Source organism: Schistocerca piceifrons, chromosome 2, assembly GCF_021461385.2.
Source record: "Schistocerca piceifrons isolate TAMUIC-IGC-003096 chromosome 2, iqSchPice1.1, whole genome shotgun sequence".
NCBI classification, from domain to species: domain Eukaryota; kingdom Metazoa; phylum Arthropoda; class Insecta; order Orthoptera; family Acrididae; genus Schistocerca; species Schistocerca piceifrons.
Genome location: NC_060139.1, coordinates 699,588,228 through 699,607,008, shown reverse-complemented (window position 1 = coordinate 699,607,008; position 18,781 = coordinate 699,588,228). Strand labels below are relative to the sequence as shown.

The 18,781-nt window shown below is 40.4% G+C and overlaps 1 protein-coding gene across 1 annotated transcript in view; it reads right to left on the bottom strand.

Annotated features, from left to right (window-relative positions):
- Positions 1 to 227: 227 nt before the first annotated feature.
- Positions 228 to 18,781, bottom strand: part of LOC124775759 (dynein regulatory complex protein 8) — a 163,191-nt gene continuing 144,637 nt past the window's right edge. The window contains exon 5 of the mRNA XM_047250589.1: positions 228 to 335. Within this exon, the coding sequence (XP_047106545.1) occupies positions 327 to 335 (9 nt within the window). The 3' untranslated portion in view covers positions 228 to 326. The remainder of the gene's footprint in view (positions 336 to 18,781) is intronic.

Below are 18,781 nucleotides of genomic sequence, written 5' to 3'. Positions count from 1 at the left end.
AGCTACCTACAAACCCTTGTGATGGTATATCTATTAAATTAGCTAACAACTCTCAGACATATGTTAGTTGTTACTGTGGGTTAATGAATTCTAATGTTAACCGTGATGTATGATATGCAGTTTTAAATGGTTAGTACAAATAATTAAACTCAGCTGTCACTACAGGCCTTCCATTATAAATAGATTTTTTTCCACATTCTACTGCTCTCTTTGCATGTATATGTATTAAAGAAGTTTACTTTTTTGCTCCATGTTCCAGAGATGAGTTGGGTAGTAAATGGATATAAATTCTCTTATTTAATTATCTCTGAACAAAACAATACTGTTCACTCCACCTGAAAAATAAAAACAAATGCTGTATAAATATTCACATAGCATTATTGGCATCCCCTTTTATGTGACCCCACCAAGGTTGAGCCAAATTCGATGAGAAAGCCATAAAAATGAGTTAGGAATATGACAGCAAATGCTATTACATCTCATCAACATTTAGCACATGAAAATGAAATTAGCAAGTGAGTGGGTTAAGGGAGTGCAGAGTGATTGATCTCTAGCACCATGGCTTAGCATCCTGTGACATTTTGGTTTACATTAGAGAGATTGAAGCCCACATAGAGAGTTACCAGCAATTGTTCTTTCCATGAACCGTAGGCGACTGAAACAGGAAAGGGGGAGTGACACTGGTACACAAAGTATCCTCCACCACACACCAAAAGGGGCATGTAATACAGATGTCACTGTAGAGGTAGACATGCTGCTCTGCTATGGCAATGGATGTGTAGAACAAGTGAATAAATGAGCCAACAATGTAGGGAAAAAAATACACTCCTGGAAATGGAAAAAAGAACACATTGACACCGGTGTGTCAGACCCACCATACTTGCTCCGGACACTGTGAGAGGGCTGTACAAGCAATGATCACACGCACGGCACAGCGGACACACCAGGAACCGCGGTGTTGGCCGTCGAATGGCGCTAGCTGCGCAGCATTTGTGCACCGCCGCCGTCAGTGTCAGCCAGTTTGCCGTGGCATACAGAGCTCCATCGCAGTCTTTAACACTGGTAGCATGCCGCGACAGCGTGGACGTGAACCGTATGTGCAGTTGACGGACTTTGAGCGAGGGCGTACAGTGGGCATGCGGGAGGCCGGGTGGACGTACCGCCGAATTGCTCAACACGTGGGGCGTGAGGTCTCCACAGTACATCGATGTTGTCGCCAGTGGTCGGCGGAAGGTGCACGTGCCCGTCGACCTGGGACCGGACCGCAGCGACGCACGGATGCACGCCAAGACCGTAGGATCCTACGCAGTGCCGTAGGGGACCGCACCGCCACTTCCCAGCAAATTAGGGACACTGTTGCTCCTGGGGTATCGGCGAGGACCATTCGCAACCGTCTCCATGAAGCTGGGCTACGGTCCCGCACACCGTTAGGCCGTCTTCCGCTCACGCCCCAACATCGTGCAGCCCGCCTCCAGTGGTGTTGCGACAGGTGTGAATGGAGGGACGAATGGAGACGTGTCGTCTTCAGCGATGAGAGTCGCTTCTGCCTTGGTGCCAATGATGGTCGTATGCGTGTTTGGCGCCATGCAGGTGAGCGCCACAATCAGGACTGCATACGACCGAGGCACACAGGGCCAACACCCGGCATCATGGTGTGGGGAGCGATCTCCTACACTGGCCGTACACCACTGGTGATCGTCGAGGGGACACTGAATAGTGCACGGTACATCCAAACCGTCATCGAACCCATCGTTCTACCATTCCTAGACCAGCAAGGGAACTTGCTGTTCCAACAGGACAATGCACGTCCGTGTGTATCCCGTGCCACCCAACGTGCTCTAGAAGGTGTAAGTCAACTACCCTGGCCAGCAAGATCTCCGGATCTGTCCCCCATTGAGCATGTTTGGGACTGGATGAAGCGTCGTCTCACGCGGTCTGCACGTCCAGCACGAACGCTGGTCCAACTGAGGCGCCAGGTGGAAATGGCATGGCAAGCCATTCCACAGGACTACATCCAGCATCTCTACGATCGTCTCCATGGGAGAATAGCAGCCTGCATTGCTGCGAAAGGTGGATATACACTGTACTAGTGCCGACATTGTGCATGCTCTGTTGCCTGTGTCTATGTGCCTGTGGTTCTGTCAGTGTGATCATGTGATGTATCTGACCCCAGGAATGTGTCAATAAAGTTTCCCCTTCCTGGGACAATGAATTCACGGTGTTCTTATTTCAATTTCCAGGAGTGTAGATTGCTATGTACCATAAAGATGACACATTAACTTGTAGACAGGCACAATTAAAAGACACTTACACATTAGCTTGTGGCCACAACCATAAACACACACTATTCATTACTTTTGAATACATTGTGGGGGTGAACAGTGATCAATCTGTTACAAATATTTACTATCAAAAACAGTCTTGATCACAATTTATTTATTATAGTGACCGGTTTCGACTGCTACTGTGGTCATCTTCAGACCAATGAGTAAGAACCTCCTTCTGGTGGTAAATCGCTACTGAGAGTAGTGCCTAGCTTTTTGTGTGATGAACCGTAGTATCTGAGAAAATTGATGTTGAAGTTTTATGCCTATGGCCTATACCTTGTAGTGTTAGTCATATTTTGACCAAGCGAGTATAGAACTGTGGCTAAGGCTTAGGATTACCATGCTTGCAGCATAGGTTCAAATCCTGCCCGCTTATTCCTTTTTTCTTCAATGTCATTAATCTGTATACGTCACACAAAAGTATTAAAAAACAATCATTTTCACAAAGTAATTTCACTAATGTATCAGTCATTGCAGCAAACATTCTTCAAATGTGTGTTCCATTTGTTACAAAATAGGTTATAGAATCATCTTACTCAGATTCACTTGCTGTGTTAGAACAGAATTCTGGACAGTATTTATTGCAGAAGCAACTACAACAAATTTGCAGAGCACAACGGACATTTAATAAAAGCTAATACCTTGCAGGTATTTAGATTTTTCAGAAGCGATACCACAAAAGCCAACTGGTTGAATTCAAAAACACTGTTCCTTCTTTGATCATTCCTGTCAAAAAAGGTGCACTAAGCTGATGCAGAATCAAAAAATGTATTTTTATGGAATCTTCCCTTGAAGCAATGAAACATGGGAGCTGCGAGCAGGGTTTGTACCAGTATCGTCAGTGTGGTAGGCATGAACATTAACTGCTGTGCTCACTCAATCAAAATATTACTAAAGTTATGGGTATAGGAGGCACACATAGTTTTTTTATCTTGGAAACTATGGGCCATTGCATGGAAAGCTGCAAGCTGTGTACTCAAGACAGATCCCTCAACAATGTACCTAAGACTCATCAAAATACATGATTAACAAATCTGATTGTTCTCTTGCTGGTACATATGGCATAAAATGTATAGAAAAGATACACACACTGACCATTAACTCCATAAATATTTGAACCATCATCCCAGGCAGAAGAGAAGTGTGATTAAAACATTGGTGGACATAGCTAATAAGATTTGTGAGCCACTTTATTTTTAAGATGAAATAAATCATTTGCGAATGGCTTTTAAGAAAAATGGATACGTTGACAATGAGATAGATTGAGCACTTCATCCCAGAAGAAAAGTGTCTGACAACATTCACCAACAGCAACTGTCGGCTGGAAAAGTTTTTCTTCCATTTATTCACAATATTACAAACTGTACTGTGAATGTTCTGACCAAGTTTCAAGTTGAAACAATCTTTAGACCCACCAAGAAGGTTAGTGACTGTTTAAGATCAGCGAAAGATGCACAAAACCCCTTAGCAACTCCTGGGGTGTATAAAATTCTGTTTAGCTGTGGGAAGGTTCTTATTGGAACAATGAAAAGAAATGTCAATACCCACTTAACCAAACACAAAAGGAACCATTGACTGAGATATACCGACAAATCAGCTGTAGCAGAACATGTTTTTAAATACGGTGATCTTGAAATAAAATTTAATGAGATGAGGATGCTAGCCAGAAAATTGAATTGTTATGCATATACGTGTTGGGAAGCTATAGAGATTCAGAAACACCACAATAATTTTAATAGAAAAGAGGAAGACTTAAAGTTAGACAAGATATGGCGGTCAACTTTGCACTAACAAAGTGGCAATCGGTTACCTTCAATCGAGAATGATGACATTAGTCAGAGATAGACTTACAGCCAGCCCCATGTGATGCATGGTGGTGCCCTCTATGTGCTCTATATAAACGGGACCTCCACGGCCTGGGCAGCCAGTCACTGACTCACGTCAGAAGAGGCTGTCCACAGTTAGTAACGAAATGTCAGAAAGAAGAAGTTTTAGAGATCAACCATGGCCTCTCAGCCCGGAAGTTTTAACTAATGAAGATGCCGACCATGAAAGCCTACACGCTATGATTGTTCATCATGATTTCTAACAATTGCAATAAAACTCCTTGGAAAGATCCCAAAAAATACCAACTGACATATTTTTTTTTTTTTTTAATTTAAATATAAGGCTTGTAACACAGCACAATGAAAAAAGTGAAGCAGATGTCAATGTAAGATCGTGATTGAACAATCATTGGTGGGTAAGTAAATGATTACAGCTGCAAATCTCTGTGACAGGTAGAACAGCCACCAGAGTGCATTAGTGTGGTTAATATTTAGTGTTGTTGCCAAGCCTGGTAGAATATTTAAGAGGTGTGAACAGTGTCAAAAGATGAGTGTTCATTGTGAAGGATATGGAGGTTCCCGTATTTGTTGAGACAGCATTATCAGCACCTTACAAGAGTTAGAAAGGAGCCTCATTGTGGGACTACATTTGGTAGGCTGGTTCAATTATGCAACATAAATATCCAGATTTTTGGAGGATTTGGATGTGGAAGTGGCCCAGTGGTGGACTGCATGGGAATGTAAGTGCAGGAATAGTTATTGTCAAGGTTCCAGTCAACTAAATCTGACCCAACTGCATCTGTCCATCATGAGAGGAGATCGCTGTATTGTGCACCAATCACATCTTAGCCCGTTATCTGAAAACAAGTAGTGGCAACATTCTGCATCATCCCATACCATTCGTCGGAGACTAGCAGCAGCCAGACTAGGGGATTACCACCCCATGCATAGACTGCAATGGACACCACAACACAAATTGCTGCTTTTGGAGTGGGCTGTGTTTAGCTACGAATCATGGTTCTGCACAACCCTCGATGGCCACCGTCGGCGAGAATGGTGTGCCCTTGAAAGAGATCCCATTCTTCTAGTGTTTTGGAGAGGCACAGCAATGTTACTCCTGGCATCCTGGTGGGGAGCCAATTGGATATGACTTCTGGTAATGGCTGGTAGTGATTGAGGGAGCACTCATGACACAAAAATACATCACGGGCACCCTGTGTATCCTTGTGTGTTGCCTCTCAATGAACAGTGTGGTGGTCCCATTTTTCAACAGGACAGTGCTCATCTGCAAACAGCACATTTCTCTATGACCAGTTTGCATGATGATGAGATAGTTCTGTGGTAAGAAAGGTACACAGATCTGTCTCCAATAGGACACGTGTGAGATGAGCTCAGACATCAACTCCATCCCAGTGCCAATACCTAGGATGTCAATGACCAGTTGCAATTGTTATGGCCCTTCTTGTCTCAGGAGGAGACACAGAAAGCTTAATCACACCCTTCCCAAACAACTCAGTGCATGCATCCAGGCCAGAAAGAGTGTAATGTCATACCGATAAGTGAGCACATCCTGCCAAGTTCTTTGTAAATTTAATTCAATTTGTAATCTCTGAAATACACATGCCCTCTCAATTTGTGAAGTTCGTTTTGTTTCTTCCTCCATTTCTGAATGCTTCATGTCTTTGTCAGGCAATGTATCTGGTCAGTGAATGTAAAAGCACCATTCTTAATTGAACAACCATTCTGGAATCCAAACTGTGAACTGTTAAGTAAAGTTTTTTGCTTCAAAGTGAAACTACTCAAGTGCGTTACTTTTTCTGATATTTTAGGGGAAGATGCCAGTAAGGGAACTGGACAGTAATCATTACCGTGTCTTCCAGAAGATGCAGGACACAGCCTACTTTGAAGAGCACCAAGCTGCCTGCAACTCAGGCACAACATAGTTTAGATTTGATTCTAGAGAGGTGAAAATTTCTGGCACCACAATAATAAGAATTCAGTGATTATAGTGTGACAGTTTTAGCTGCAACAACCATGCATAAATTTTTGCAGTGTTTTTTTAAACCCAAACAAGATTACAAAGATTGGATAGCACAATGAAAGGGGCCTCACAAGAGACTGCAAATTCCTGTGTGAAAATGAGTAACATAAAAAGTCTTATGTGATTCTCTCATTTGTGACACACTCATTATAACTTGCCCACCAACAAATTAAAGAAAGATCTTCTTTGTTTGACTAACCCATCATTGCATGAATGTTGTCTTTAATATGGGTTCATGAACAGATGCTTGCCTTGGCTCACATGCTTCCTTTCGAAGATTCTAGAGACCAAACAACAGCTTGCATGACCATGTTCAGCAGTCACAAGGTGCCTACAGGCTATAGCCATTCACAAAGATTCCAGAAAGGGCATTACACACCTGTTGTATACAAGTACTAGTTTACAACAAGATCTTTGTGATTAGTGTAGAAAGCAATACAAAGCTACAAAGTGTTGTATAACTACTGTTGATACTTAGCCTTACATAATTTTAATCTTACATGGATTTACAAGTGTTATTATACTTATGAAACCAACATTATTTGATGTAAAACTACTAACTGAAATGATCTTGAACATGCTATGACATCTGAAGCTAACTTAAAAGTATATGTTATGTACTAATGAAATAACTATGATAAACTGTTAGCTTTTGTGCAAGAATGTTTGAGTATCTTAGTATCTACATTCACTGTCTAATTACAAAGTGTCTCACTTTCTAAAAATGTTTATAGAAGAACAAATTTAATTAAAAATGTTAGACATGTTACTACTTTTTGTAAAACTCAATGTTGGATCTAAACATTTGTAAACATGTAACTTTTAATTATATATTTAATTTCATAACGACATCAACAATATGGTAATTGTTATGAGTATACTCATATCACAGTAGTGAAGCCCAACAAATCAGTGTCAGGTTATTTTGAGATAGTGCTAATTCTCACCAAGTTAGTAATGTTGTATCAGTTGTGAAACTTCTTGGCAGATTAAAACAGTGTGCCGGACTGAGACTCGAACTCAGAACCTTTGCCTATCTCGGGCAAGTGCTCTTCCAACTGAGCTACCCGAGCACGACTCACGCCCCGTCCTCACAGCTGTACTTCTGCCAGTACCTCGTCTTGTATCAGTTGTAGTTGTATTAAGGCCTTGTTAATATGTAGGTAGTTCTGGATCAAATTTGTCACAATGCAATGTTTAGTTGTAAATGGTGAAGTTGTAAAAAGTTAAATTGCAATTTTGAAAGTGAAATGCAGAGTGCAAATAAAAAAAGGATATAGTGAGCATTGTTGTTTCACTTTCATGTGGAAAAACCAGGTGACATTTATTCCTCACAGGTAAGTATTTCTTATGAAATTTATTTTGTTCTGGATTGCCATGCATGCTGTTATCTCTCGGTGACGTTCACAGACTATCTGACCTGAAAATCACAAACTTAATATTTACAAATTTGACAATATTGTGAAAAGGATAGATTGCTACTCGTTATATAGTGGAGATAATGAGTCACAGACAGGTACAACAAAAAGACTCCTAAATAAGTAAGCTTTTGACCAAAAGGCCTTACACACACACACACACACACACACACACACACACACACACACACACACACACACACACGCTTTGCGCAAACACAACTCAGAGACACATGTGACCACCGTCTCTGGCTGCTAAGGCCAGACTGTCTAATTCAGAAGGCCTTTTGGTTGAAAGTGTACTTGTTTAGCAGTCTTTTTGTCATGCATCTCTGCAACTCAACATCTTTGTTATACACTCCTGGAAATTGAAATAAGAACACCGTGAATTCATTGTCCCAGGAAGGGGAAACTTTATTGACACATTCCTGGGGTCAGATACATCACATGATCACACTGACAGAACCACAGGCACATAGACACAGGCAACAGAGCACGCACAATGTCGGCACTAGTACAGTGTATATCCACCTTTCGCAGCAATGCAGGCTGCTATTCTCCCATGGAGACAATCGTAGAGATGCTGGATGTAGTCCTGTGGAACGGATTGCCATGCCATTTCCACCTGGCGCCTCAGTTGGACCAGCGTTCATGCCGGATGTGCAGACCGCGTGAGACGACGCTTCATCCAGTCCCAAACATGCTCAATGGGGGACAGATCCGGAGATCTTGCTGGCCAGGGTAGTTGACTTACACCTTCTAGAGCACGTTGGGTGGCACGGGATACATGCGGACGTGCATTGTCCTGTTGGAACAGCAAGTTCCCTTGCCGGTCTAGGAATGGTAGAACGATGGGTTCGATGACGGTTTGGATGTACTGTGCACTATTCAGTGTCCCCTCGACGATCACCAGTGGTGTACGGCCAGTGTAGGAGATCGCTCCCCACACCATGATGCCGGGTGTTGGCCCTGTGTGCCTCGGTTGTATGCAGTCCTGATTGTGGCGCTCACCTGCACGGCGCCAAACACGCATACGACCATCGTTGGCACCAAGGCAGAAGCGACTCTCATCGCTGAAGACGACACGTCTCCATTCGTCCCTCCATTCACGCCTGTCGCGACACCACTGGAGGCGGGCTGCACGATGTTGGGGCGTGAGCGGAAGACGGCCTAACGGTGTGCGGGACCGTAGCCCAGCTTCATGGAGACGATTGCGAATGGTCCTCGCCGATATCCCAGGAGCAACAGTGTCCCTAATTTGCTGGGAAGTGGCGGTGCGGTCCCCTACGGCACTGCGTAGGATCCTACGGTCTTGGCGTGCATCCGTGCGTCGCTGCGGTCCGGTCCCAGGTCGACGGGCACGTGCACCTTCCGCCGACCACTGGCGACAACATCGATGTACTGTGGAGACCTCCCGCCCCACGTGTTGAGCAATTCGGCGGTACGTCCACCCGGCCTCCCGCATGCCCACTATACGCCCTCGCTCAAAGTCCGTCAACTGCACATACGGTTCACGTCCACGCTGTCGCGGCATGCTACCAGTGTTAAAGACTGCGATGGAGCTCCGTATGCCACGGCAAACTGGCTGACACTGACGGCGGCGGTGCACAAATGCTGCGCAGCTAGCGCCATTCGACGGCCAACACCGCGGTTCCTGGTGTGTCCGCTATGCCGTGCGTGTGATCATTGCTTGTACAGCCCTCTCGCAGTGTCCGGAGCAAGTATGGTGGGTCTGACACACCGGTGTCAATGTGTTCTTTTTTCCATTTCCAGGAGTGTATGATGAGTAGCAAATTAATACTTTTCATAATATTATCAATTATGAATTGATTACGGACTTACATCAGATGGTGACATAAAAATGTGGGCACTGTACTATTAAACACAAGTGTGAAAACTGTTTTTCAGAGCTGCACAATGTTCTTACTGTGAAATAAAATGGTTGTAAATATAAAGTGTGCAATGATAAGCAAATCTGCCATCATAATAAAACTCTAACAAACATGGAAGTACTTCATAACAAAAACACTGAGAGTAAAAATTATGTTCAAGATGAACATACACAAATAAATAAAATTTCACATGCAGAACATGAATAAACACTTGTATTCTCAGCTTATATAAGGTTTTATCTGTGATATTCTGAGTAAATACAGTGCCACTGAAATTTCAAATTGACATGGGCTCTTCCATTTTTATAATTAACTTACAGGTGTACAATAAACTGGGATTGCCAAAATTAACTGAATTTCAAAGTTCACTATTAGCTTCAGCAACCAACAAACATTAGTCAACAGCCAATTCATAACAGATACTGCATACAAAAAATATTCACAAACCAGACCAGAATTATAGTCGTTAACTTGCAGAGAACAACACATTTGCTGGGTCTTGATTTATTCAATAAACTAGGCTTCACAGAGTCACACTGATATTCTTAATGAAGAGTTGCAAAACCTATTGCAAAAATGATACAATTTCTTTCTGAAGCAACAAGTAGCATTAAAAGCTACAAAGTTCACATCATGGTGAAGCTGAACACTGTGCCAAAATTCTGTAAAGCACCTAATATTCCATTTGTATTAAAAGGGGAAAGTTAAACAGGAACCTAGATTGCCTCAAACAGTCACAAGTAGCCATTGTGTAACAGGAATTGTAGTTATACAAACACCAATTATATTTTTGGACATCACCAAAGCTTTTGATGTCATTAATTATACACTACTACTCTCAAAATTGAAACACGAGGGTGTCAGGGACTCCCTCACAAATGGATACAACCATACCTGAATGGCAGACAACAAATAGTGGAACTTAAATATCAAGAAGGAAACAACACACATATGTTTCAGTCAGGGAAACAAAACGTTAAATATGGTGTGCCCTAATGTTCCATTCTAGGTCCAATCTTGTTCCTGCTATTTATAAATGACTTAGATTCAGCAACCCCTTCCCAGACATGTATAAAATTTGCAGATGACACCAACAGTCTGATAAAAGGGAAGACTGCAGATGAACTGGAGAATGAAATCAAAGCATGCACATCACACACAACTGATTGGTTCTTCAGAAACAGTCTTATCACAAATCCAGAAAAGACAGTAACTATGCATTGACATACAACACAAAGGACACACTCCTCAAATCCTGTCATAATGTTATCTGGCAAACAATTAGAAACTGTAAACAGCATTACATTTCTTGGAATGTGGATCCACGAAAACCTAAAGTGGGACAAATATATAAGCTCCATCAATAAGAAATTAAGTACCACCTGCTATTGCATGAAAATTCTTACTAGCTGCATGACTCAACAAATGCTAAAAATATATATTACACGCAGGTGGAATCACCGTTTAGATATGGCATAATTTTTTGGGGCAGCTCACCTGTGAGCAGAAGTTGCCTCATTGTCCAAAAAAGAATTGTAAGAACCACAGGAAATGCAACTACTGAAAGCTCATGCAGGCCACTATCTAAGAACCTACAAATTCTTCTACTACCTTGCTTATACATTTCAGAAGTTATATATTTCATTAGGAAAATCATGGACACTGAAGACCAACTATTACAAAAAATGAAACATTCCTTAAGTACAATACATGAGAGAAAGTGGAAACGCATAGTGAGTGTGCAAAAACAAAACTTAGACATTTGTACAAATGCAAAAGCTGTAAACTGTAATCATAGAGATGCTACAAAAATGATAAATATTACTCTGCTTTCTTAACTATTAACAAAAATTGTTGTGAATTCAAAGAAAAGTGTCATGATTTAATGTAAATTTGTTTTCTTTTACAAAAAAAGTAAGCTATGATCAACACAATGTTGTAAAAAACTTCTTGTTTTTTTAACATGAAATCTGATATAAATTCTTGACAAGAGCTTGAAGACATTAACCTATATGTATATATTTGCTTAAAGTTTTGTATATGTAAACTTATTCATGTTGTAGTAGATATACAATTCATAATCATCACATAAATTGAAGTTGTCTCATCTCATCATCTCACAAAAATTGACTTGTCCAATATCAATTTGTAGCTATGTACAAAAATGATGAAACAAACCAATAAAACAATCAGTCAGTCAATTAATGGCGTGCTAAGAATTTATGGTAATAGTAAACCATATCCAATTTCAAAACAGGATCAACTGATGTATAAATTAGCTGGAAGCATGTATTTTTCAAAGCTAGATTTTAAAAAAATGCCTCTTGACAACTGCCTTTGGAGGAGGAAACTGAGAAATGTTTCAGAATAAATACTCCATTTCGATTTTATAAATTCATAATTTTGTCATTAGGGATTACCAGTTCCGTGCCCCAAGGTTGTTCCAGTGCTATTTAGAACAATTAATTAGGCAAGCACCTAATGCTGCTAACTAAATCAGTTATCATTGCCTCATGAAAAGCTCCAGAAAAGATATTACATAATTTAGAATGTATATTTCAGACGTTATAAGTAGCCAAATGAAAATATAACAAGGCAAAGTGGATGTCCTTCTGCAACAAGTCAAATACTTAGGACACTTTTGTCGTAAAAAGGCATCAGGTCAACATTGTAACAATTAAGAACAATTCAGCTGGTCTCAAGCAATTGTGTGCTCTTCTACGCCATATCAATTACCACAGAAAATTCATTCTCCAAGCAGTAGCCACGGCTGAACCACTAAACAAACTGTTATGAAAAGGAACAAAATGGATCTGGAACTATGAGTTCGAATGTACATTTGATAATGTAAAACAAAATTTACAACATGCCAAACATCTCACCATATAGATCCAACTAAAGTAGTGTGCAAATTAACTGAGACAACCTCATATTTTACAAGAAATTGTATTTGGCTAGCTGTAACCAATTTTATCGTGACTATGATCAACAATTGTAGGTCCCCTCCAGTTCAGTTGAATGTCTGTGTACCAACAGCGTGTATTATTTCTACGTTCTTGACAAGAAAACTTTGTGTTAAAATGGACATTTCACCTATGAAGTGGGCAAAAATACATGTAGTTGCTCTTCATGAACAAACATCTAAGCCATAAGAAACATTGCCTCTGTTGTTGGTGTGGAAAAATTTAGTATTTCAAGACTTACTAGGGCATTCAGTGATTATGTCTCATTGTCTCTAAAGAGAAAAGGCAGATGCGGAAAAAATCAAAAACCCACTCCTAGAACTGACAAAATTCTACTTAGAAACAGTAGAATTCATCATCACAAGACAAGTAAGGACCTTCAAAGAGATTTATTGTCTACTGGGATTGAAAATGACTCTTCAACAGTAGGGCATAGGCTTCTTGATTGTGGGTGAAAGGCATAAAGCCAATAAAGAAGCAGTTGCTATCACCCCCCATGAAGAAAAAATGTTTGGCATAAAGATATATAAATCTCTGACCTACAATGACTGGAAATGTGTAATTTTCAGTGATGAGTCACATTTTATTGTTCAAGATATAGAGCAAGGGATGTCACATGAGGAACCCATGAGGCAGTGAGAGCTAAGCATACTGAACAGAGCGTAAAATACCCCCCCCCCCCCCCCCCAAAGAAAATGTTTGTAGTTTCTTCAATACAGGTGGCCCTGGGCACTATTACAGTCAATGGAATGATGAATTCAACCAAGTACATGGAAATCCTTAGGTGCAGGACTGTGCCATTCCTTTAGAACTCTGCAGACGGTGGAGGAACATTTCAACATGATCTGATCCTGTATCACACTTCTAAACCAGGGAATACATCTATGGAAGAAAACAACATTAATGTTCTTCAGTGGCCTGGTAGTTCCCCAGACATAAATCTCATTGAGAATTTCAGGTGTATTGTGAAAAAGTGTCATGGTAAAATAGACTGTTCAACAAAAGAATACATGTTAGTGAATGTGGTAAAAGTGTGATTTCATGATGACAAACAGTGAAACTTTTGCTCTAACCTGGTCGAATACATGCCACAACATATTCAGAAGCTCATTAAGCAAAAGGAGGGCACAGTAATTATTAATACTCACTAAGCTACCAACTGTATTACTAATATAGTAACGAAAGTGAACAGTTAAAGTTTAATAATCTTGTCCCCATTAATACACATACTAATGTAAAATGTTAACTACTGCTGCTGATGCTTCGAATACAGAATAGGCAGTCTTACCACAAAACACTATATGATCCACAAAGAATGACTGCATTCATGTTCAAAACAACAGTATTGGTTCAAAGGGTTAGTCAAATTGAAAAATTCATTCTCCTTACAGATCATGAACCGTAAGTTGCTATATGTGGATCAAACAATAGTGGTTCTACCAGAATGGTACAATACTGACAATGATGGGTGCTCCTTCTATGACATTATGATTATGGAACAGTTCTCAGGTCTGCATTTCAACCTGAAAAGGCTGACTTGGTATTACAACTGTGTAGGATAGGAAAAAAACTTCTATGCTTATGCTGATATATATTTCACTTGATGTATCATTAGTCACAACACTGTAGAAAATTTTTCATTAAAAATGATTTCATTGATATCAAAATAGTGCCAAAAGAGTCAGTTTTGTCCAAAATAAAACAATATATTCTACAAGAGTGGCCTTTTAATGTTAATCAGTCAACCCAAACATAAATCATACTCACACATGAGACATGTTCTCAAGGTCTACAAAAGTATCACATTGGTTGGACACATTCAAAGTCAGGAAAAAAATATGAATCCAGGAGTGCTAAAATTGAAAGTTATTCAAATGCTAAATCAATGCCACTGGGCCTTTGTACGTACAAAACAATTGCCAGTGAGCACTGCTATTGGACAAACATAGATAAAGACATGGAAGTGATAATGGTTAAATACCAGCTATGCCTGAGATACCAGTCAGCAGCCCTGCAGCAATATTTTCTATGGACGCAGGCATGAGAGACCTGGTCATCTTTAAACACAGACTATGCTGGATCATTTTTAGAAAGTTACTGGCTGATTGTCACAGATTTGTTTTCAAAATTTCTGACTGTGCTACAAATGTGATCAGGAATTTTTTCATCAAAGGGTTGCTGAAATTTAGATAGCTGCACCATTCCATCTGGAAGCAAATGAACTTCCTGAAAGATTTGTAAGAACATCCAAATCTCATACGACAAATATAATACAGCAGTAGAATAAGAATAATGCATAATCAATATTATCTTGCTCTCTGCACCCAAATTATTGGTCCGAGAGTAAAATTGAAATAGCTCGTTTTTTGTAGGAAATTTAAAGTAATTTAATTTTGTACTGGGATATATTTTTGCTAATGGCTGTATGTTTTGAGTTACTCTAATGGCTGTGTGTTTTGAGTTACTCAAGAAAACATACAAAAGTGGCCTTCAAATGCACCCCAATCTGATACGCACCGTCTCACAGTCAGGATTTTTAGTATGCTGTTCATGTTACTCCCTCATACCAGTGTCCAAATCTTGTGAGTACTTGAATTATTACCCACACTTGACGTTTTTTGACCTCTAGTGAAAACATATCCCAGTGCAAAACTAAACTGTATTAAATTTCCTACAAAAAAGGTTCTATTCTTTTTTTAGGACCAATAGCTGGCATGCAGAAAGTGAAAGAAAAGTGTCCTGTATGAAACTGTTCATTTCGACTTCCTCTATAGTACCATAGTATGCTGTAAATGACTATCATTTACACCCTGTTTATTCACTAGTAATTAGCTTTTTTTACTTCCCTTTTTTCTGACATGCTCCCCTTCCACTGTAAACCATATTCAGTATCTGAGTTCAGTAACTACAATAAGAAAAAAATAAAAAAAAGTTGGAGATAATATAAACTAGCCTACAAACTCTGTCACACTGCTCCAATCAGGACTGCCTCTTACTCACCATTAATACATCGCAGCTCACAACTCCAGTCACTGCTACCATCAGCCCATAGCACATTGGTGATTATGTGCAGTGTTCCTCTATCCCTGCTGTGACTTCATGGGCTAACTTACCCGAGACTACTGTGGAGCAGTGCAGCAGTGTCCACAGGCTGAGCCTGTGTGTATGGTTCTGACAGTATCAGTTTCCCCCAAACCAAGGGACTTGTGGTACATTGTTGACATTATGAGAAAATCACAGTACCTATATAACCTTGGAGATGAGTGTCCCATACTTCAGTACCCACCGACTGACCTGGATTAAACATCATGCTATTATTGTGTGGGTAGAGAACTTTTGTGTAGTTAAATTCAGGATTCCACCTCAAGATTCAGAGATTTTTAGGATGTATTATTATTTTGTTTGAGGTGCTACTTGGACTGTGTATGGCAGTTCATCAGCAGACACCTTAATATCACAACAAGTATGTAATGGAGCTTCTAACATGGCACAGATCACTGAAGAGGCCCTCAGAGTAGGTGACATTGAGAATAACCATGGGAGATTGTGTATTAAAAATAGATAGATCAGATCTAAAATCCGAAAGTGTTCGTTTGTTTCAGTTCGATGCTGATTTTCACAGATACCCACTGCATATATTTACATAATGAAGGAACATGTATGTACAATCCAATGGTGCTTACTTGTAAAGTACGTAAGAATATTTTTCATTACTTTGCCACCTGGTACCCTCTCATACAGTTATACCAAAGTGTTTTAAGAATCTGCAGTGAAGAATCCTAATTAGAAGATTTAGGAAGATGAAAACACATTAAGAGGAATTAAACATTTAAAACAGAAGAAACAATGTCTATAACAATACTTTATTTACGATTGTGTTACTCAAAACTGAAGAACGTATCACTATTTCTACATGAAACTTTTGGATATGAGTTACTAATTGCTGATGATGTCATTTTGCATAAAGGAGATCTCATACAGTGAATAAGGCTAGGCAACTACACCGATCAACCAGAACCTTATGACCACCTATGTAATAGCCGGTATGTCCACCTTTGGCACAGATGACAGCAGCAACATGTCATAAGCAATGAGGCCTTGGTAGGTTACTGGAGGGAGTTTGCATCACATCTTCACACACAAGTCATCTAATTCCCATAAATTCCAGGGAGGGGGCAATGAGCTCTAACATGATGTTCAATCACGTTCAAGATTTGTTTAATAGGGTTCAGATCTGGTGAACTAGGGATCACCACATCAATTGGAACTCACTGCGGTGTTCCTCAAATCATTCCATCACACTCCTGGCCTTGTGACATGGTGCATTGTTTTGTTGAAAAAAGCCTCTACTGTCAGGAAACATGATCTTCATGAAGGAGTGTACATGGTCTGCAAAATGAAATGAAATGTCATGTGGCTAGGGCCTCCCGTGGGTAGACCGGTTGCCTGGTGCAAGTCTTTTTAGTTGACGCCACCTCGGCGACTTGCATGTCGATGGGGATGAGATGATGATGAAGACAACACAACACTCAGTCCCTGAGCAGAGAAAATCTCCGTCCCACCCAGGAATCAAACCTGGGATCAAACCTGGGCCCCTTTGCATGGGATTCTGCCATGGTCACCACTCAGCTATTGAGGTGGACACATACTCTGCAACCAGTGTTAGATTCTCCTTGGCAATCATGATGCATTGCCCAAACTCCATTGGACATGAATGTTTCCCAGAGCATAATGGAGCTGCTGCCAACTTGTCTCTGTCCAGCAGTACAGGTGTCAAGGAGCTGTTCTCCTGGAAGACAAAAGATTCGCTCCCTCCCATTGGCATGATGAAGAAGGTATCGGGATTCATCAGACCGTTCAACATACTGCCACTGTGCCACATCCAGTGCCAATGGTCATTTTCCCATTTCAGTCATAGTTGCTGATGTTGTGATGTTAACAGTGGCACATGCAAGGGTCATCGATTGCTGAGGCCAATCATTAAGAGTGCTCGGTGCACTGTGTGTTCAGACACTCTTGTTCTCTGCCCACCATTAAAGTCTGATGCTAGTTCTGCCATGGTTCCTCACCTGTCCTGTTTTGCCAGTCTGCACAGCCAAGAATGTCCGACATTTGCAATGAGGGGTGGCCCGACCCCACAACATCTGGACATGGTTTCACCACATGTTGAAAACACTCACCACAGCACTCCTCAAACACCCAACAAGTCGTGCAGTTTCTGAAATGCTAATGCCAAGCTTCCGGGCCATCAATCTGCTGTTGGCCAAACTCAGATAGATCATACACCTTTTCCATCCTACACAAGATTGCACAATCACTGATACTACATGCACTGTGCATGTATCTGACTGCCATCTGGACAGATTTATATCTATAATAAATAGGTCAGTGGCCATAATGTTCTGGCTTATAGGTGTATATGAAATAAAATTAACCACAGAATTTATTAGAACTTCTCTTGAAAAATACAGACGGAGATTAAACTTCGTGTGACATGTGAAATGAATCAGGAGACAAACTGACCTTTAGATTGAAAAACTGAGATTATGTAGTGTGATTTACATGTATGCAAAAAATAGAAGCAAAGATATAGACACACACACACACACACACACACACACACACGTACACACACACACTCACTAATACTACAAACTTTTATTTATTATATCAAGAATTTATTCAGTGCTGTAAATTTGGACTGAAAATATTTTAAACCCTTATTATCGTCTGCAAAGAAAAAGTAACATTCTATTTCTCTTCACAGCTTAAATAATCTGAGGCTGAACCTTTCAGTCCAAGGACTTGGACATAGTTATCACAGCACCCTGCAGTTTCATTTCATCCACTTTTAGTGTTTCATGACTCAGTACAAAAGATATACTCGGTGTATTTTATTTTATTCCTCAGAGAAATTAAGACCAACTTCACAAAGTTTTTTGGTTCATATATTGATTTTCACAAATAATAATTTCACAAATTAAATTTTTTGTGAAATTAGTTATCATTTCTCCACAGACGACTGAATACATATCTCATCAGTGGGAACAGCTTAACTTACATTTCTACAAAAGCATATCTAGAACCTCACCATTATAATGATAACAATAGCTCAGAGCACCAGAAACCCAAGCCAAACATCCTATGGAAAATTCTCCAATGTTAAGGTATAAAATGAAATGGTGTTTCGATACATAGCACTTGAGGTGGCTGAGCAGCTTGTGCTGCACTGACATGGTGGCATAAATGTAAATGCACTTTCTTTCTGACTGCTTGTGGGATTAAACATTCAGAACCAAATCACCATTGCTCAT